This window comes from Nannospalax galili, unplaced genomic scaffold (assembly GCF_000622305.1).
Source record: "Nannospalax galili isolate Female #2095 unplaced genomic scaffold, S.galili_v1.0 scaffold407, whole genome shotgun sequence".
NCBI classification, from domain to species: domain Eukaryota; kingdom Metazoa; phylum Chordata; class Mammalia; order Rodentia; family Spalacidae; genus Nannospalax; species Nannospalax galili.
In genome coordinates this window covers 362,027-376,093 of record NW_008355644.1, presented here as the reverse complement: position 1 = coordinate 376,093, position 14,067 = coordinate 362,027, and the positions used below count along the sequence as shown (strand labels likewise).

The 14,067-nt window shown below is 37.1% G+C and overlaps 1 protein-coding gene across 10 annotated transcripts in view; it reads right to left on the bottom strand.

Annotated features, from left to right (window-relative positions):
- Herc1 (HECT and RLD domain containing E3 ubiquitin protein ligase family member 1) overlaps positions 1–14,067 on the bottom strand; it is a 199,422-nt gene that overhangs the window by 43,362 nt on the left and 141,993 nt on the right. For 7 of the 10 annotated variants that reach the window (XM_029556083.1, XM_029556082.1, XM_029556088.1 and 4 more), the window contains 11 exons: positions 12,809–13,040; positions 10,697–10,821; positions 9,095–9,315; positions 7,738–8,006; positions 6,676–6,728; positions 5,700–5,900; positions 4,924–5,098; positions 3,477–3,747; positions 3,129–3,342; positions 1,715–1,971; positions 759–886 (listed from right to left, as the gene is read on the bottom strand). In XM_029556083.1, coding sequence (XP_029411943.1) covers positions 759–886; positions 1,715–1,971; positions 3,129–3,342; positions 3,477–3,747; positions 4,924–5,098; positions 5,700–5,900; positions 6,676–6,728; positions 7,738–8,006; positions 9,095–9,315; positions 10,697–10,821; positions 12,809–13,040 — 2,146 coding nt within the window. The remainder of the gene's footprint in view (positions 1–758; positions 887–1,714; positions 1,972–3,128; positions 3,343–3,476; positions 3,748–4,923; positions 5,099–5,699; positions 5,901–6,675; positions 6,729–7,737; positions 8,007–9,094; positions 9,316–10,696; positions 10,822–12,808; positions 13,041–14,067) is intronic. The other 3 variants (XM_029556090.1, XM_029556089.1, XM_029556086.1) reach the window with 2 other exon arrangements.

Here is a 14,067-nt window from a genome sequence, read left to right as displayed (position 1 = left end):
TCTTGACTTCTGAGCCATCTCTCCAGCCCCAAAAGAATCATTCTTAAAACTACTACTCACTTAATTAGTCATAATTTATCAGCCAAGATATTCAGAACTGTTATGGGTTGTAGACACAGTTATTATTCGGAGTACACTGATTTCTGTTTGCTTAATCATTATGGAAGTCCTCAGAAAAGAGATACCTACGGCTAGGGACAGTGTTATAAAAAAAAAAAAAAGCAAGATTCTGACACAAAGCAATATAATTATTATTTTTATGTATATGAATGTATTGCCTACATGCATGAAAGAGCACATGTTGTACAATGCCCTTGGAGGTCAGAAGAGAGCTTTGGATCTCATGGAACCAGTTACAGATGGTTGTTGGCCACCATTTGGGTCCTGGGAACTGAACCTGAGTCCTCTGTAAGAGCACCTAGTGTTCTTAACTGCTGAGCCATCTCTCTAGTCCACAATATAATTATTCTAATTCTCACACAACTCTTGAAGATTGGTGGGAAATTAATAAACTGCTCTACATAACTGAACATTTATTTGCTTATAAGCCCCAAATTCATTCACAGTAAGTCTGAATATAGTTAAAAGTTATATTTTCTGAACCCTGGAAAGTTAAACATACACACTGGAGATTTAGAAATACTATTTGAAAATAAAAGTCTTTAAAATTTTAAGTGACAAACTGATTACACTAATATAACCAAGACGAGGCATGCTTAAGATTGCTTAGATGTTATGTAAGTGAAATTAGCACTCACAATCTATTAAACACACAGGTCTGTTGCAGTGAATACTGCTTCTTGGTGACATTCCACACCCGAATAGTGCCATCGTTGCCACTGGTAGCCAACAGGCCCTTTTTATTACACCAAACACATGTCATTACCTAGAAGAGATAAATGATTTTATCATTTGAAAAAGTTCTGAAAAAGTTCTAGCATATTAAGAATAATTTAGGAAGAAACTGTACTCATCAATAGTTCAATATATATGGTCTCATTTTATCCTAAATGCAGTGCAATAAATATACCTATACAGTTTAAAGTACTATGCCCAATTTTCTTTGATTTCTCTGAGACCTAGTAAAATCTATTATTTTTAAAGTTTTTATTTTATACTCATGTGTCTGTGTGTGAAAGAGAGAGAGTTTGGGTGCATACATGCCATGGTATGCATGTGGAGGTCAGAGGACAATTCTGGGGAATTGATTCTCTTCTTTCACTGTGGGTTCAAGTAATCAAACTTAGGTCCTCAGGTTTGAATGGCAAACACTTTTACATGCTGAGTCATCTTGCCAGTCCCCTATTAAAATTCTGACTAAATATTTAATCCAAAAGTATAAATATTTTAGCATATTTATATTTTCTAAAACACAGACTAGTGATTTTTAAATTGATTAATACAGTCCGGCTCTTGTTTCTTACATATTCAGAGGCCTTCTAGGTTAGAGAAAATGGGTCAAGTACTTTCATTCTTGCATAAATAAGCCTTTATCTTTTGTGAAGCTGTTTTTTTTCCCTCACCCCACGCCCATCTGATTTTCTTATGGGTATACTCTTATATCAACCCACAAACAAGAAACTATGAGGCAAATCTTGGTAATTGTGTGTGTGCAAAAAGAAAAAGAGAAAGAAAGACACAAAGACAGACAAGAGACCCAAGCTTTGAGCTAGTCAGATAGATAATTAACACATTTTATATTCAATATACATACTCTGTTCTGATGAGCCTCCAACTTGATAAAGGAGCATTTTCTGAGATCTCCTCCCATATCAGCGAGTGTTTGTGGAGCAGTTTGGTTGTCACGGTCATGTGCAGCAAGAGTGCGCACAAGCTGTTGAGCAGCCCATTGCCTATGCTGTGAGGATAGCCTAGAGGAGAGGCAGCAGGCTGCCAGGGCATTAGCCAGCTCCAGAGGGCCTACAGCAGAAGGATCATAGGAAGGATGGGCATACAATTGGGCAATTAAACCTGCTTAAACAAAACAATGAAACGATGCCCAGGTAAGAGGTGATGGTGATGAACAAGCAAAAATGGGTTAACCCATTTCATTTACAAGTTAGCTATTTTCATGCAATCATTTCACTAAGATATGCATATAAGAAATAAAGTATCTCATATAAAATTCTATAATAAATCTGATTCATTGCAAATGAATAATTTATTATATACCAATAATTTAGTACACTGGGAATACAAGAGAAAAAAAATTTATGGCCTGGCCAAGGCAGCATGTCCTTAAGGGTAACAGTTTAACATCTGCTGCTCAAAGAGGACATTAGGACTAGGGTGATAGCTCAGTGGTACAGCACATGCTCAAAACACAAAGCCCTGAGTTCATTCCTTAGCACCAAATAAATAAAAATAAAAAGAAAATGGATCTTAATAGTCAGTCAAGGAACTAGATCAATGGGTCCAAAAGCCCTTTAATCTCAGCTAAATGGTCTTGATTAAAGAGGTTAAATCATAGTAATTTAAGTAGTCCTTTCAAAGTGTTATCATCTTTAAATATATCTTTACCTAAATTTTATACTGGGATTATTATCTGTATTGATTCAAGCCACTTATCTATAACTATACTAATTGATACCTTTTCTTTCTTTTTTATTATTTTTATTTTATGAGTATGAGTGTATTGCCTGCATACATGCTGTGCAATGCCCGCAGAGGTCAGAAGAGGGTGTTGGATTCCTCTGTGATGGGAGTTACAGATTGTTGTAAGTTGCCGTGTGGGTACTGAGACTTGAACCCAGGTCCTCTGCAAGAGTAGCCAGTTGCTCTAAACTGTTGAGCCATCTCTTCAGCCCCTTCTGTTACATTTTCTAATATTTATTTTATTGCTATACAGCCTGTAATCCCAATGCTCAAGAGGCACAGGTAGGAGGACTGTTGAGTTTGAGACCAGTCTGGAGTCATACAGTGAGACCCCGTCTCAAAAAGAAAAAAAGAAAAAAGAAAAAAGAAAAACCAATAACACCCCCATGCAAAACCCTAAAGGTATTTAAATAATTCTTTTATGTTCTAAACTTAAGAAATGTACTTTATCAATATAACAATGAAAAAACTGTACCTTTTAAAACATGAATTAAATCAATTAGAAGACTGTATTTAAACAGTATGAACCTTACCTTTCTTTTCTACTTCTGACTTATCATAGTTAGGTCTCAGTTTGGCCCCTTTGTCTGCCAATAATGCTACAAGGGCCTGAGTTACAACGAAGTTTGGGGAAGTTACAAGTTTATTTTCTTCAGCAATTCCTCGCAGAAAGCTTGGTAGGAACTTCCGCTGAATTGGATCATCAACTGTGGTGAGATTTACACCTGTTGCAGCAGAAATCAAGTTCTGAAGAGGCAATTGGGACAAACAATTTACTTTTTACATATAATTTTGGAAGAAAAAAGATTTCATTTCAAAAGGTTCCTCAAGAACCAGTGGGAAATAAGGATCACAGAAAGAATGTACCCAAGTTAGCTTACCTGTGTGCACAGCTGCACTAGTAGTTTTGCAGCACTTGGAGTATTTGATGCCAGACACCCCACTGCTGTGCTCAGATAGGCCAGGCAAGAAATGGGTTTGCTCGCCTTGCTGTGCCCACCTCGTGAACGTTCCGAGGTACTTGATGTGGCAGAAGGGCTAGTGGAAAGGCCAGCTCTCCCTGCTGCAGCCAAGCACATTAATCGAACCAGTGTACGGATATCTGTTAGCCCTAGAGACTCAAGGCCAGCAGCCAGGCTACAACTGGAACCACTGTCAGGAAAAGAAAGCACTTAAAATAGACAAAGAAAATTGATTTCTTGAAGATTTACTTTTATTATTTTTAATTATGTATACTGTGTATGGGTTATTTGCACGTGAGTACAAATGTCTCTGGAGACCAGAGAAGTCCAATCTCTCTGGAGCTGGAGCTATAACAGGCATCTGATATGGGTTCTGGGAACCAAACTCAGCTCATCTCTAAGAGTACTTTTAACCAGTGAACCATCTCTTCAGCTCTAAAACAGACTTAAGGGACAATTTAGAACCACACATACCACCGACAGCATTAACACAACAATTCAAATAAAACGAAAGCTGTACTTTCATTAATCACACAGATCCTTACAGCAAAAACATGATACAAAATGGAAACTGTTATCTAAATTTTCTCATTGTAATAAATATTAGTACATACTTAAAGTATCACTGAACAACCAGAATATAGCATGGAGGAATGTTCATAAAGCAAGAACTTTCAGCCTCCAGGTCAAAAGACAGAACACTGGCAGAACTTCCGAAGCCTGCTGTGGGCTCTTCTCAGTCATAATGCCTTCAAAACAACCACTGTCCAACTTCTGAAGCCATAAGTTAATTTTGTCTATTTTTATCTTTTTATCTTATTTTATTTTTATGTGTATGAGTGTATTGCCTACATGCATTATAAGTACACCTGTGTTGTGCAATGCCTGAGGAGGTCAGAAGAGGGCGCCAGATCCTCTGGAACTGAAGTTAGGACAGTTAGTGGCCATGTGGGTGCTGGAACCAAACTCTGCAAGAGGAGCAAGTGGTCTTAACTGCTGAGCCATCTCTCTAGCTCTCTATTCTGATCTTTATATAATGTTTGTCAGTACTATAAAAACACACATTCAACCTTTAATTTTTACCTAGCATCAACTGGAACAAAAGCTTCAGTTTCTAATTTCAGGTAACAACAACAAAACCAAAACAGTTTACTCATTTACTAAGTTGGCATTATTTTCAAGCTAAAAAGAGCCAAGTGTTCACCAAATGAATAGCAATGATGACTAGTTTAACTTCTAACTTCTTTCACTCACCAATCCATCTTCAGGCTTGGAAAATTCTCTCTCACCCTCCCAAATAACACCAGATTCCTGTGTTATATGTACCAGAAGCTAACAGCATCACTTGACACAAAACAAAGCTTACCTGACTGAGAGAAGAGACAATGCTCTCATGACCATGGTTCTAGCCAGAAGAACCTGAGCAGCAGCAGTCACTCTCCTTAAAGCCACCACACGGTCATGAGGATTTGCAAGGGCGGCTGCCTGCTCTCCTAATGTTATTCTCCCAGAGGAACTCTTTTCTACAGAGCCATGGCAACCTGAAAAATGGGATTTTACTCAGCTCTCAACAAAATAAGATAAAAAAAAAGGAGACTACTGATTTTATTTTCTCTCCCATTTTATGTAGGTTCTAGTCTGTAAAGCAATTGAGCAAACCAATATACTCTGCTCACCTGGAAGTAGCAGAGAATACCTTAAGAATTTAGATATTTCTGAATTAATAACTTATTACAGGAGAAATTTTCCATTAAATGTATTTTTGGTTTTGTTCACTCTGTTCATTTGTCACTTTTAATAGGGTATGATTTTTTAAATATGCTTTGAGTACATATAAAGAGATAAGTCATCAATATTGCCAAGTTTTTACTTTGTATTGTGTGTGTGTAGTATATATACTGTGTATGTCTGCATTTGGTAAGTCTTGCCAAATTAATGAGCTCTAGTTCCATGAGAGACCCTGTCTCAAAAAATAAGGTGGAAAGTGAAGAGGAAACACCCAATATTGATATATTGACATATGCCCCCCAAATGGCTAAGAGGCTTGATGGTATGAGGGAATATTAAACTACTATTACTATTTTCTTAAGAAACAAATTAAAACAGACAACAAAACCAATGCACACCAATATTTCAGTTTACCTATTTGCATCAGAGTCTCTTCCATACTATTGGTAGCTGTGACCATTGCTACTGATGCTCCTAGGGGGTCACTGTCAGGGAACTGAACTGGTTCTGGTACAATGCGCCGGTCATTTAAACCAAGTGGTCCAGCAAGCAATTCAAATTCTTCTTCACCTGTTAGTTTTTCATCTTCATCAACATCTAGCATGTCCCAGTCTTCTGGAATTTAAATAAAGAAACATATAGCATGTGAATACAAACATGACCTAGTTCTGTTAAGAATGGCTATTATAAGATACATCTAATTCAAAGTTCAGGGCACACAAAGAAAGTACGGTGCCATCTCCTACAGACCTGAATAAATTGATTTAAATCCACAGCTGGTCATGAAAGTTTCAGCTAATAAACATTCAAGCAAATTAGTACACCCAAAAATAAATTATGCTGATTCCAATTTTCTATTTTACTTTCCACAATAAGGATGGGAATTTTAAAATTCTGTGTCCTTTTCCTACAGGGCACACAAAGAAAGTACGGTGCCATCTCCTACAGACCTGAATAAATTGATTTAAATCCACAGCTGGTCATGAAAGTTTCAGCTAATAAACATTCAAGCAAATTAGTACACCCAAAAATAAATTATGCTGATTCCAATTTTCTATTTTACTTTCCACAAAAAGGATGGGAATTTTAAAATTCTGTGTCCTTTTCCTATTCTGGAAAAAAAAAAAAAAACCAACAAAAAACCAAAAACAAAAAAACAAAACCCAGGCAAACAATTAACATTCTGTGGTAAAGCTAGTATTTTGAGATTCTTTTTCTTTTGGCGCTCAAACATGGCTATCAATCTACCCTGAATTTTTTAGGGAAAGTTCTAACTAATAGGCATATAAATACAAACACACATGATGGTAAATTTTAGTAACAGATGTTAACCAAGGAGTATACATAAAAATACATGTAAAATAAAGAAGCTCTCAAAACAAACAACTACCTTCATATACACTGTCCTGCTTGCCAATTAGATCTGGAGCTTGTCCCTTGTACCTGCACCAAACATGAAGAACATTGTGTTTTCATATAAAAGTTAGTACCCCCAATGCAAATTATTAGAATATTGTAAGAGTTCATTAATGAAGCAGCAGAAAGTAAAAGTGTCTTGTGTTATGGAACAAGAAATAAAAGCTGCTGTACATACATATACATGCTTCTAGATCAATGACTGCTTTACCAAGAAAACTGAAGAAATGTCTTGTTACCTACAATAATTCTTTTAATCAAACTCTATTCCAGAAAACCTTAAAGATTTAATAGTTGGCAATTAGGGAAAGGAAAAAAAACCAAACTTGCTCACTAGAAATTAAGGATATAAAGAGTATTTTTCAGGTACGCTCATTAAAACAGAATAGTATTTTTTATATTAAGAAAAAGGTCATAAGATGCTAGAAATATGGTGAAAAATGTCAACTTAAAATGATCCAGGGCTGGAAAGATGGCTCAACAGTTAAGAGTATACTGGTAGCACTTGCAGAGGACCCAGGTTCAATGCCCAGCACCCACATGGTGGCTAATAACCGTCCATAATTCCAGTTCAGGGAATCAGATGCCCCTTTTGACCTCTGTGAGCACTGCATGACATGGGTGCACATACCTACATGCAGGCAATACACTCATACACATAAAAATAAATGAATAAATAAATAAATAAATACCTGACTCTATACTTCCCGAGGGCTAAGGCAAAGGCCCTGACTACAACCTGCCAGCATGCTAATGGTTAACAGTCAAATTCCAGTAAAGGACTGGCTGCCATACAACTGTCTGGGCTCTTAAGAGATCCAGAAAGTTCCCACATCTGCTGGGAACAGGAATTCCTCAACCTCTATGAGTTCTACCCTCAACCTCTATGACTTCTACCCACAATTCATTAATCATAGGACTTCAGGGAAGGTCAAAATTAATTTTTTACATGAAAAAAAATAAAAGTTCCCATATCTTAAAAGAACGAGATTCTTACTCAAGGAGTCTATAGATCTACAACACAATTTCAAGGTACCTTTCAGAACTTATTGCCTTGGATTTGGTTTTCAGGGCTAAGTACTTCTCCCTGCAGCTGCCACACAGCAGGTAGTATGGATTTCCACTTCCACATTCACCACCAAACCAGCCATCCACATAGGAGCCATTGCTGCGATACCCCTGACGGTTTGCACTGCGCCCACAGCCTGGGTGGTTTCTCTTCATGTGCTGATTGAAGCTGACGACACTGCATTCACACAGTTCACACACCACCACTTCTTCTCTGTCTTCAGACTCACAAACATGCTGCACAAAATGATTTCATATCAAATTACAGTCAATTTAACAGGAGATAGATTATAAATATATCTTAAAATATTTTCAAGATGTGCATTAATGCTACATAATTTTCTTTCAAATCAATGTCAGATCACACCATCTGAAGGTATTCATTGCTCTTCTTTAGTCCCTTAAGTCATAATAGTAAGATTATTCTACTATGAAAAGGATTAACACAATAATCTAATCTGTCTCATACTACTAAAATACCTCTCTATAGGCAGATCTCTGTGAGATCAAGGCCAGCCTGGTTTGGTCTACACAGTGAGTTCTGTATCAGCTGTGGCTACAGGAAAGTCCTGTCTCAAAAAAGCCATTTAAAAAAACACATAAAGCAAAAATAAAAATTAAAAACAACAAAAACCAATAACAACAACAACAAAAAAACCCAAACAACAACAAACCCCCAAAAAAACTCTAGTGAAAATTTTTTTACCTGGTTACAAAATACATACCTATTTTCTGAATTTCTGAAAAAGTCATTATGATTATTCATTATATTATTAACAAAGTAGATTCTCTTTCCTACAAAACTTCCATCTATGAGCTTTTTAGTCTTTCAACTATAAATATATAATGCTAAATAATGTATACATATAAACCCATTATGAGCCCTGGATGAAGGTATTTACAAGATCTAGAGGGCAATGGTTCTCAAAATGAGGCAATACAGTGATTAAATGAAACCCATGAAGGAGAAGAGCATGCACACAGATAGCAATGTGAGCAGAGCAGCCATGATACAGAATCCAGCAGCATGTACTGGGACCTGATGTCAGTTTTGAAATTTCTCTTTGACATCACAATGAAATATTACCATAGTATGGCTCTAGTCATCTAATCTGAGGAGAGAAGCAATAAATCACACAGAGAAAGCAACGAGATACTTTTTCTTATCAGTTCGTAGGTATCAAACAACCGCAAGCCCTAAATCCCCAAAACTCAGAATGAAATGTAAGGCTTTTTCAGCTCTAGGCAAGGCTGCTGTTAGTAAGCTGTATGAACAGGAGGGCAGGAAAATAAGTCAGAGCAGCCCCCGCTGCAGTCACACACACCCAGGTAGGCCAATCCAGTACCTCTGGGATCCACATTCCCAGAATATCATTGTCACTGGTCAGGTCTTGTCCAAACATAGCTTCCATTGCTTCATCATCAAGATCAATTTCCAATTCCTCATCTAAATTAAAGTCATACAATGCCCCTGGGTCTTGTTGCAAAGATATTCCTTCTCTCCGACTTTGATTCCTGTGAGCCTGCACAGAGCGGTATAACCCCGCTCAGGAAAAAAAAAAAAAAAAAAGGCAATTTATTTGCATGAATAAAAAAAGTCCTGAATATTTTGCCAGTTCTTAACTGCCATACATGTAGGTGAGAACCTATCTGAACTAGTTCATTGGATTCCAGACCATAAACTTCAAATTAGATCTATCACATGTTTCCTCTCCTATAAAAGATAGTACTCATACCTCTCAGAACTATTTAAATAAGATGGCCCATGTAAATAATTTTAAGACGCTATATTTATAATTGGTAGATGTTAGTACTCTTCCAGGTTGTTTTTTAAATTTAGTCTCCCTTCATTTTATGGTAAATACAAACCCTATATTTTCTAGGGCATTCTCTCTTTCTCTCTGTTTAATAAGTGATTCAATTATCACTTAAGTTTTGTTTTAGCATTATTAGTTTTGGGGGACAGGGTCTCACTATGTAGTCCTGTCTGGCCTCAAAATCATAGAGATCCATCTGCTTCCTGAATGCTAGGATTAAAGGTGTGCACCACTACACTGGGCTATTTAAATATTTTAATGATTAAATTCTGTTTTAACAATGAACCATTCAGCTTCTGGTTTGGAAAATATATTCCCTTCGTACTGGGGATAGAGTTCAGTGATAGAGCACTTGCCTAGCATGATAAGGCCCTGGGTCTGATCCCTAGCAATGTGATGACAATGATGATGGTGATGATGACGACGATGATGATAAAGTGGGCTAGGAATACACTCGGTGGTAGAACACTTGTCTGGCATGCATGAGGCCCTGCAATTGATCCTTAGCACTGAGAGATGATGATGATGATGATGATAATGATGATGATGATGACAACAATGACACTACGATGATAATTAAATACTGGGCTAGGGATAGCTTAGTGGTGGGGTAGTGTGAGGCTCTGAGTTCAATTTCAATACTATAAAAACCCAAAAACGTGCAAAAAGAAAGAAAATATACCCCAAAACAAATCCTACAATTTATAGAGGGAATTTATTTTGCTTATCTACGGCCTAGTGGTAAGGCTCTTAAGTTCACAGAGCATAACAAAAAAAATAAAAAGAAAAACAATGCTTACTTTGGTCTAGTACAGTGTCCTTTCCAGTGCTTTCTTATCCCTGGTACTAAACATTAAATATACATTATCACTTCTTAACTTTCTATATCTAGAGGGAACTTAAATATACACCTATAAATGCATGCCATGATTTTAAGTAAAATTATGTATGTGTACAAAATTATATGCAAATAGTTCTGTTAACGTGGAGGGACTGAGTACTTAGCATCGGTAGTTTGCTTATTCTTTAGTTTGTATGCTCTTTAATGATGTTTTTATACTCATTTTAAATGGGGTCTTTCACTAAAAGAAGGAAATGAAAAGTAATTACCTGCTCTTGCTAGCAATGTGCGAGCTGCTAAGTCAAATTTGTGTCTTCTGGTTACTGTTGAGCGACCTCTAGCTGGTGGTCCACTTCCAGAAGCTGCATTCTCTGTATGATCCAGATTATCAGGACTATAAAAGCAAATTTGAAAGCAACACAAATTCTTAAAGCTCTTGTGACAAAATAGCAAAAATACAAGTTTGCTTGTGGTACTACTTTTTTCTCCAAGTATCACTGAGAATAAATGCGTGTACGTGTGTGTGCGCATGCGTGCTTGCAGGTGCACATATACATGTGTAAACGTTGTGTGGAGGCCAGAGGACAACTTCAGGTGCTGTTCCCCGGGTACTGTCCACTTTTTTTTTGGTTGTGGTTTTCTGAGACAGGGTCTCTCATTGGCTTGGAACTCACCAAGAAGGCTAGACTGGCTGGCTAGTGAGTCCAAGGGATCCACTTGTCTTTACATCCCCAGTTCTGGGATTGCAAACAAGTGTACCTGTGAAAACTGGCTTTTAAAAAATAGTTCTGTGGATCAAACTCAGGTTGCAAGCATTTTACCAACTGAGCTATGTCCTCAGCCCCTAAAATAGGTTGTTTGTAGCTTAAAATGTTTCCTTTATTAAAATTAAAACATTTTACAGAATACTATCATGATATATTTAGAACTATTTTTCTTATTTGTTTTGTTGTTCTCAGTGTCTCTGACTATAAAAATATCCCATTGTTTTAAATACTGCAGGTATCAGATGAGTAAATGAAATGAGTTATGTAAAATATGATTTTGATAAAACTTTCTCGATGGAAGGGAGTTACTGGGGATAAAACCCAGCATTTTGTGCATACTAAGCACTACTTATCTACCACTGAGTTATATCCACAGTCTATGATGATACTTTGAAACATATCTTTCAACCTTGTAAAGTTCTTAAGTTTTAGATATGTTAGAAACTGTTTCCTGACCATTGGTTTTATCTGATTTTGAATTCTGAATTCTGCCAACACTGAAACGATACTGAATTCATATACAAAATCAAATGAGATCAGGGATGGGGATGAGCACTTGCTTAACATATATGAGGCCTTAGATACGATCCTAAGCCCCATAGCAAAAAAACAAAAAACAAAACCCCTAAAACCCAAAAAACTAAAAGAAGATTAAAATTTCAAACTAAATTGTAAATGATTACATAATTAATATTTGAAATGATTGAGAATCTGTGCCTAAGGGAAATAGACATTTCAAAATAAATGAAAACATTCACTGAGCTTGTTAGAAAAAGTTTGCATGTTATATAAAATGCAGACCTTGATAACCATAAGGCTCCATGGTTAAGATGGGAAAAAAAACAAAGGGAAGACCTAGAGTCACAGTCACAAAATGTTTAAAGGAGAAAGACTGTGGGGGGGGGGCGGGTTAGAATATTTCATTGGATCTCATTATAGGATATATATATATATATCATGCAAATCTTACAAATGAACATACTATACTAGATGTTAACAACTATAGGAGCTGGGGTATAGTTCAGTGTTAGAGAACTTGCCTAGCATTCACAAAACTCTGGGCTTGATCCTCAACACTGGAAAAAAATTTAGAAAAAATGAAAAGATGGATTTAATTATACTGAGACAAAAAAGTCCATTCCTATCAAATGCATTAATCAATCAGTTCCTTTTTTTGCAGTGCTAGGACCCCGTGCATGCTATCCAAGCACTCTTGCATAACTGTTTTATTAGCCAATTAAATACATTATTTCTAATATTTAAAAAATTCTATCTTAGCTCATATTCTCAGAATATTCATTTTACATTAAACGATTTCCTTGGGTCAGGCATGGTGGCACATACCTTTAGTCCAGCACTGAGAAAGCAGAGGCAGGCAGATCTCTGTGAGTTCAAAGCCAGCCTGGTCTAAACACAAAGTTTTAGGGCTACATAGTAAGACCCTGTCTCAAAAAATAAAACAAAAAAACAAAAATTTGCCTTATTTTTTAGTTTCTTCTTTTCAGCTAGATTTTACATAAAAGATTTTACACAGATTTGTTAAGGGAAATAAATGGGGCTTGAGAAGCACTATTTATAACATATGAAACAAAAATAAAGAAACTAGGATTTTACTTTTCACTAAAGCCTTCCTCGATTTCAGTAGCATCAGCTGATGGTATGTCTCCTGGTGACTGCAAGTAACAGGGATCATTTGACTTCCCACCACTGCCAAGAACTGTTGCACCATGTCTGGAGTCTGCTGTACTGCCTGGCTGTGGCTCTTCTTCATCCTCATGCCCAGGATGCTCTATCATCCACATAGCAAGAACAGTGATACTCTGGGCATCAGCCTCTCCTCGAGCACCTGTACCAGTGGAAAAAAGTTTGACATTGAACTTGGACAAATTAGTTATTTCTGCTACTTAAGAGTATTTGCTTTGGGACCAGAGAGATAACTTCATGGGTAGGAGCACTGGTTGCTCCCCGGGTTTGGTTCCCAACACCCACGTGGTGGCTAATAATACTTTATAACTCCAGTTACAGGGGATCTGATGCTGTCTTCTGGCCTCCATGGACACTGCATGACATGAATGTACTTATATGCATGCAGGCAAAACAATCATACACATAAAATAAAAAAAAATTCTAAGGACATGGAGAGATGACTCAGTGGTTAAGAGCACTGGCTGCTCTTGCAGAGGACCCACGTTCAGTTCCCAGCAGCCATATGGCAGCTAACAACTGTCCCTAACTCCAGTTCCAGGGGATCAGACACCCTCTTCTGACCTCCATGGGCACTGCAGAACAGGGGCACACTTACATACATGCAGGCAATACACTCATATACATAAAAATAAATAAAGTCTAAAATAGTTTTTAAAAAGAATGTTTGCAGCTGGGCATGTTGGTGCATGCCTTTAATCCCAGCATTTGGGAGAGGCAGGCAGATCTCTGTGAGTTCGAGTCCAGCAAGTTCCAGGCCAGATGGAGCTACAGGGAGACCCTGCCTCAAAAAGACCAGGAAAAAAAAAAAAAAAGGAAATTTTCTTTTATACTTTTGTAACTGGTCTATTATTAGAAAGCTTAAGATTTATGACCTCTTAAAAATACTGCCTTCATCTTTGAGAGGGAACTGACACTGATTCTAACCATTCCAACAGCTATCAAGATACCTGAAAGCAAAGCCTGAATCCATCACTCTTAAGAGTACAGCCTTGGAAGACAAAAGAAAAATGAGGAGGAACCCAATAGAGGAATGCTTTTGGAAGCCCTTGTGGACTTCCAAATTCGAGTGGACTCTCATATGAACATTTGAAAATTGCTCTGTTCTGACTTTTTTCTAGTTCTCTGTCTAGAACTTGTAATGCTAATTACTCTTGCCTTTACTTCTC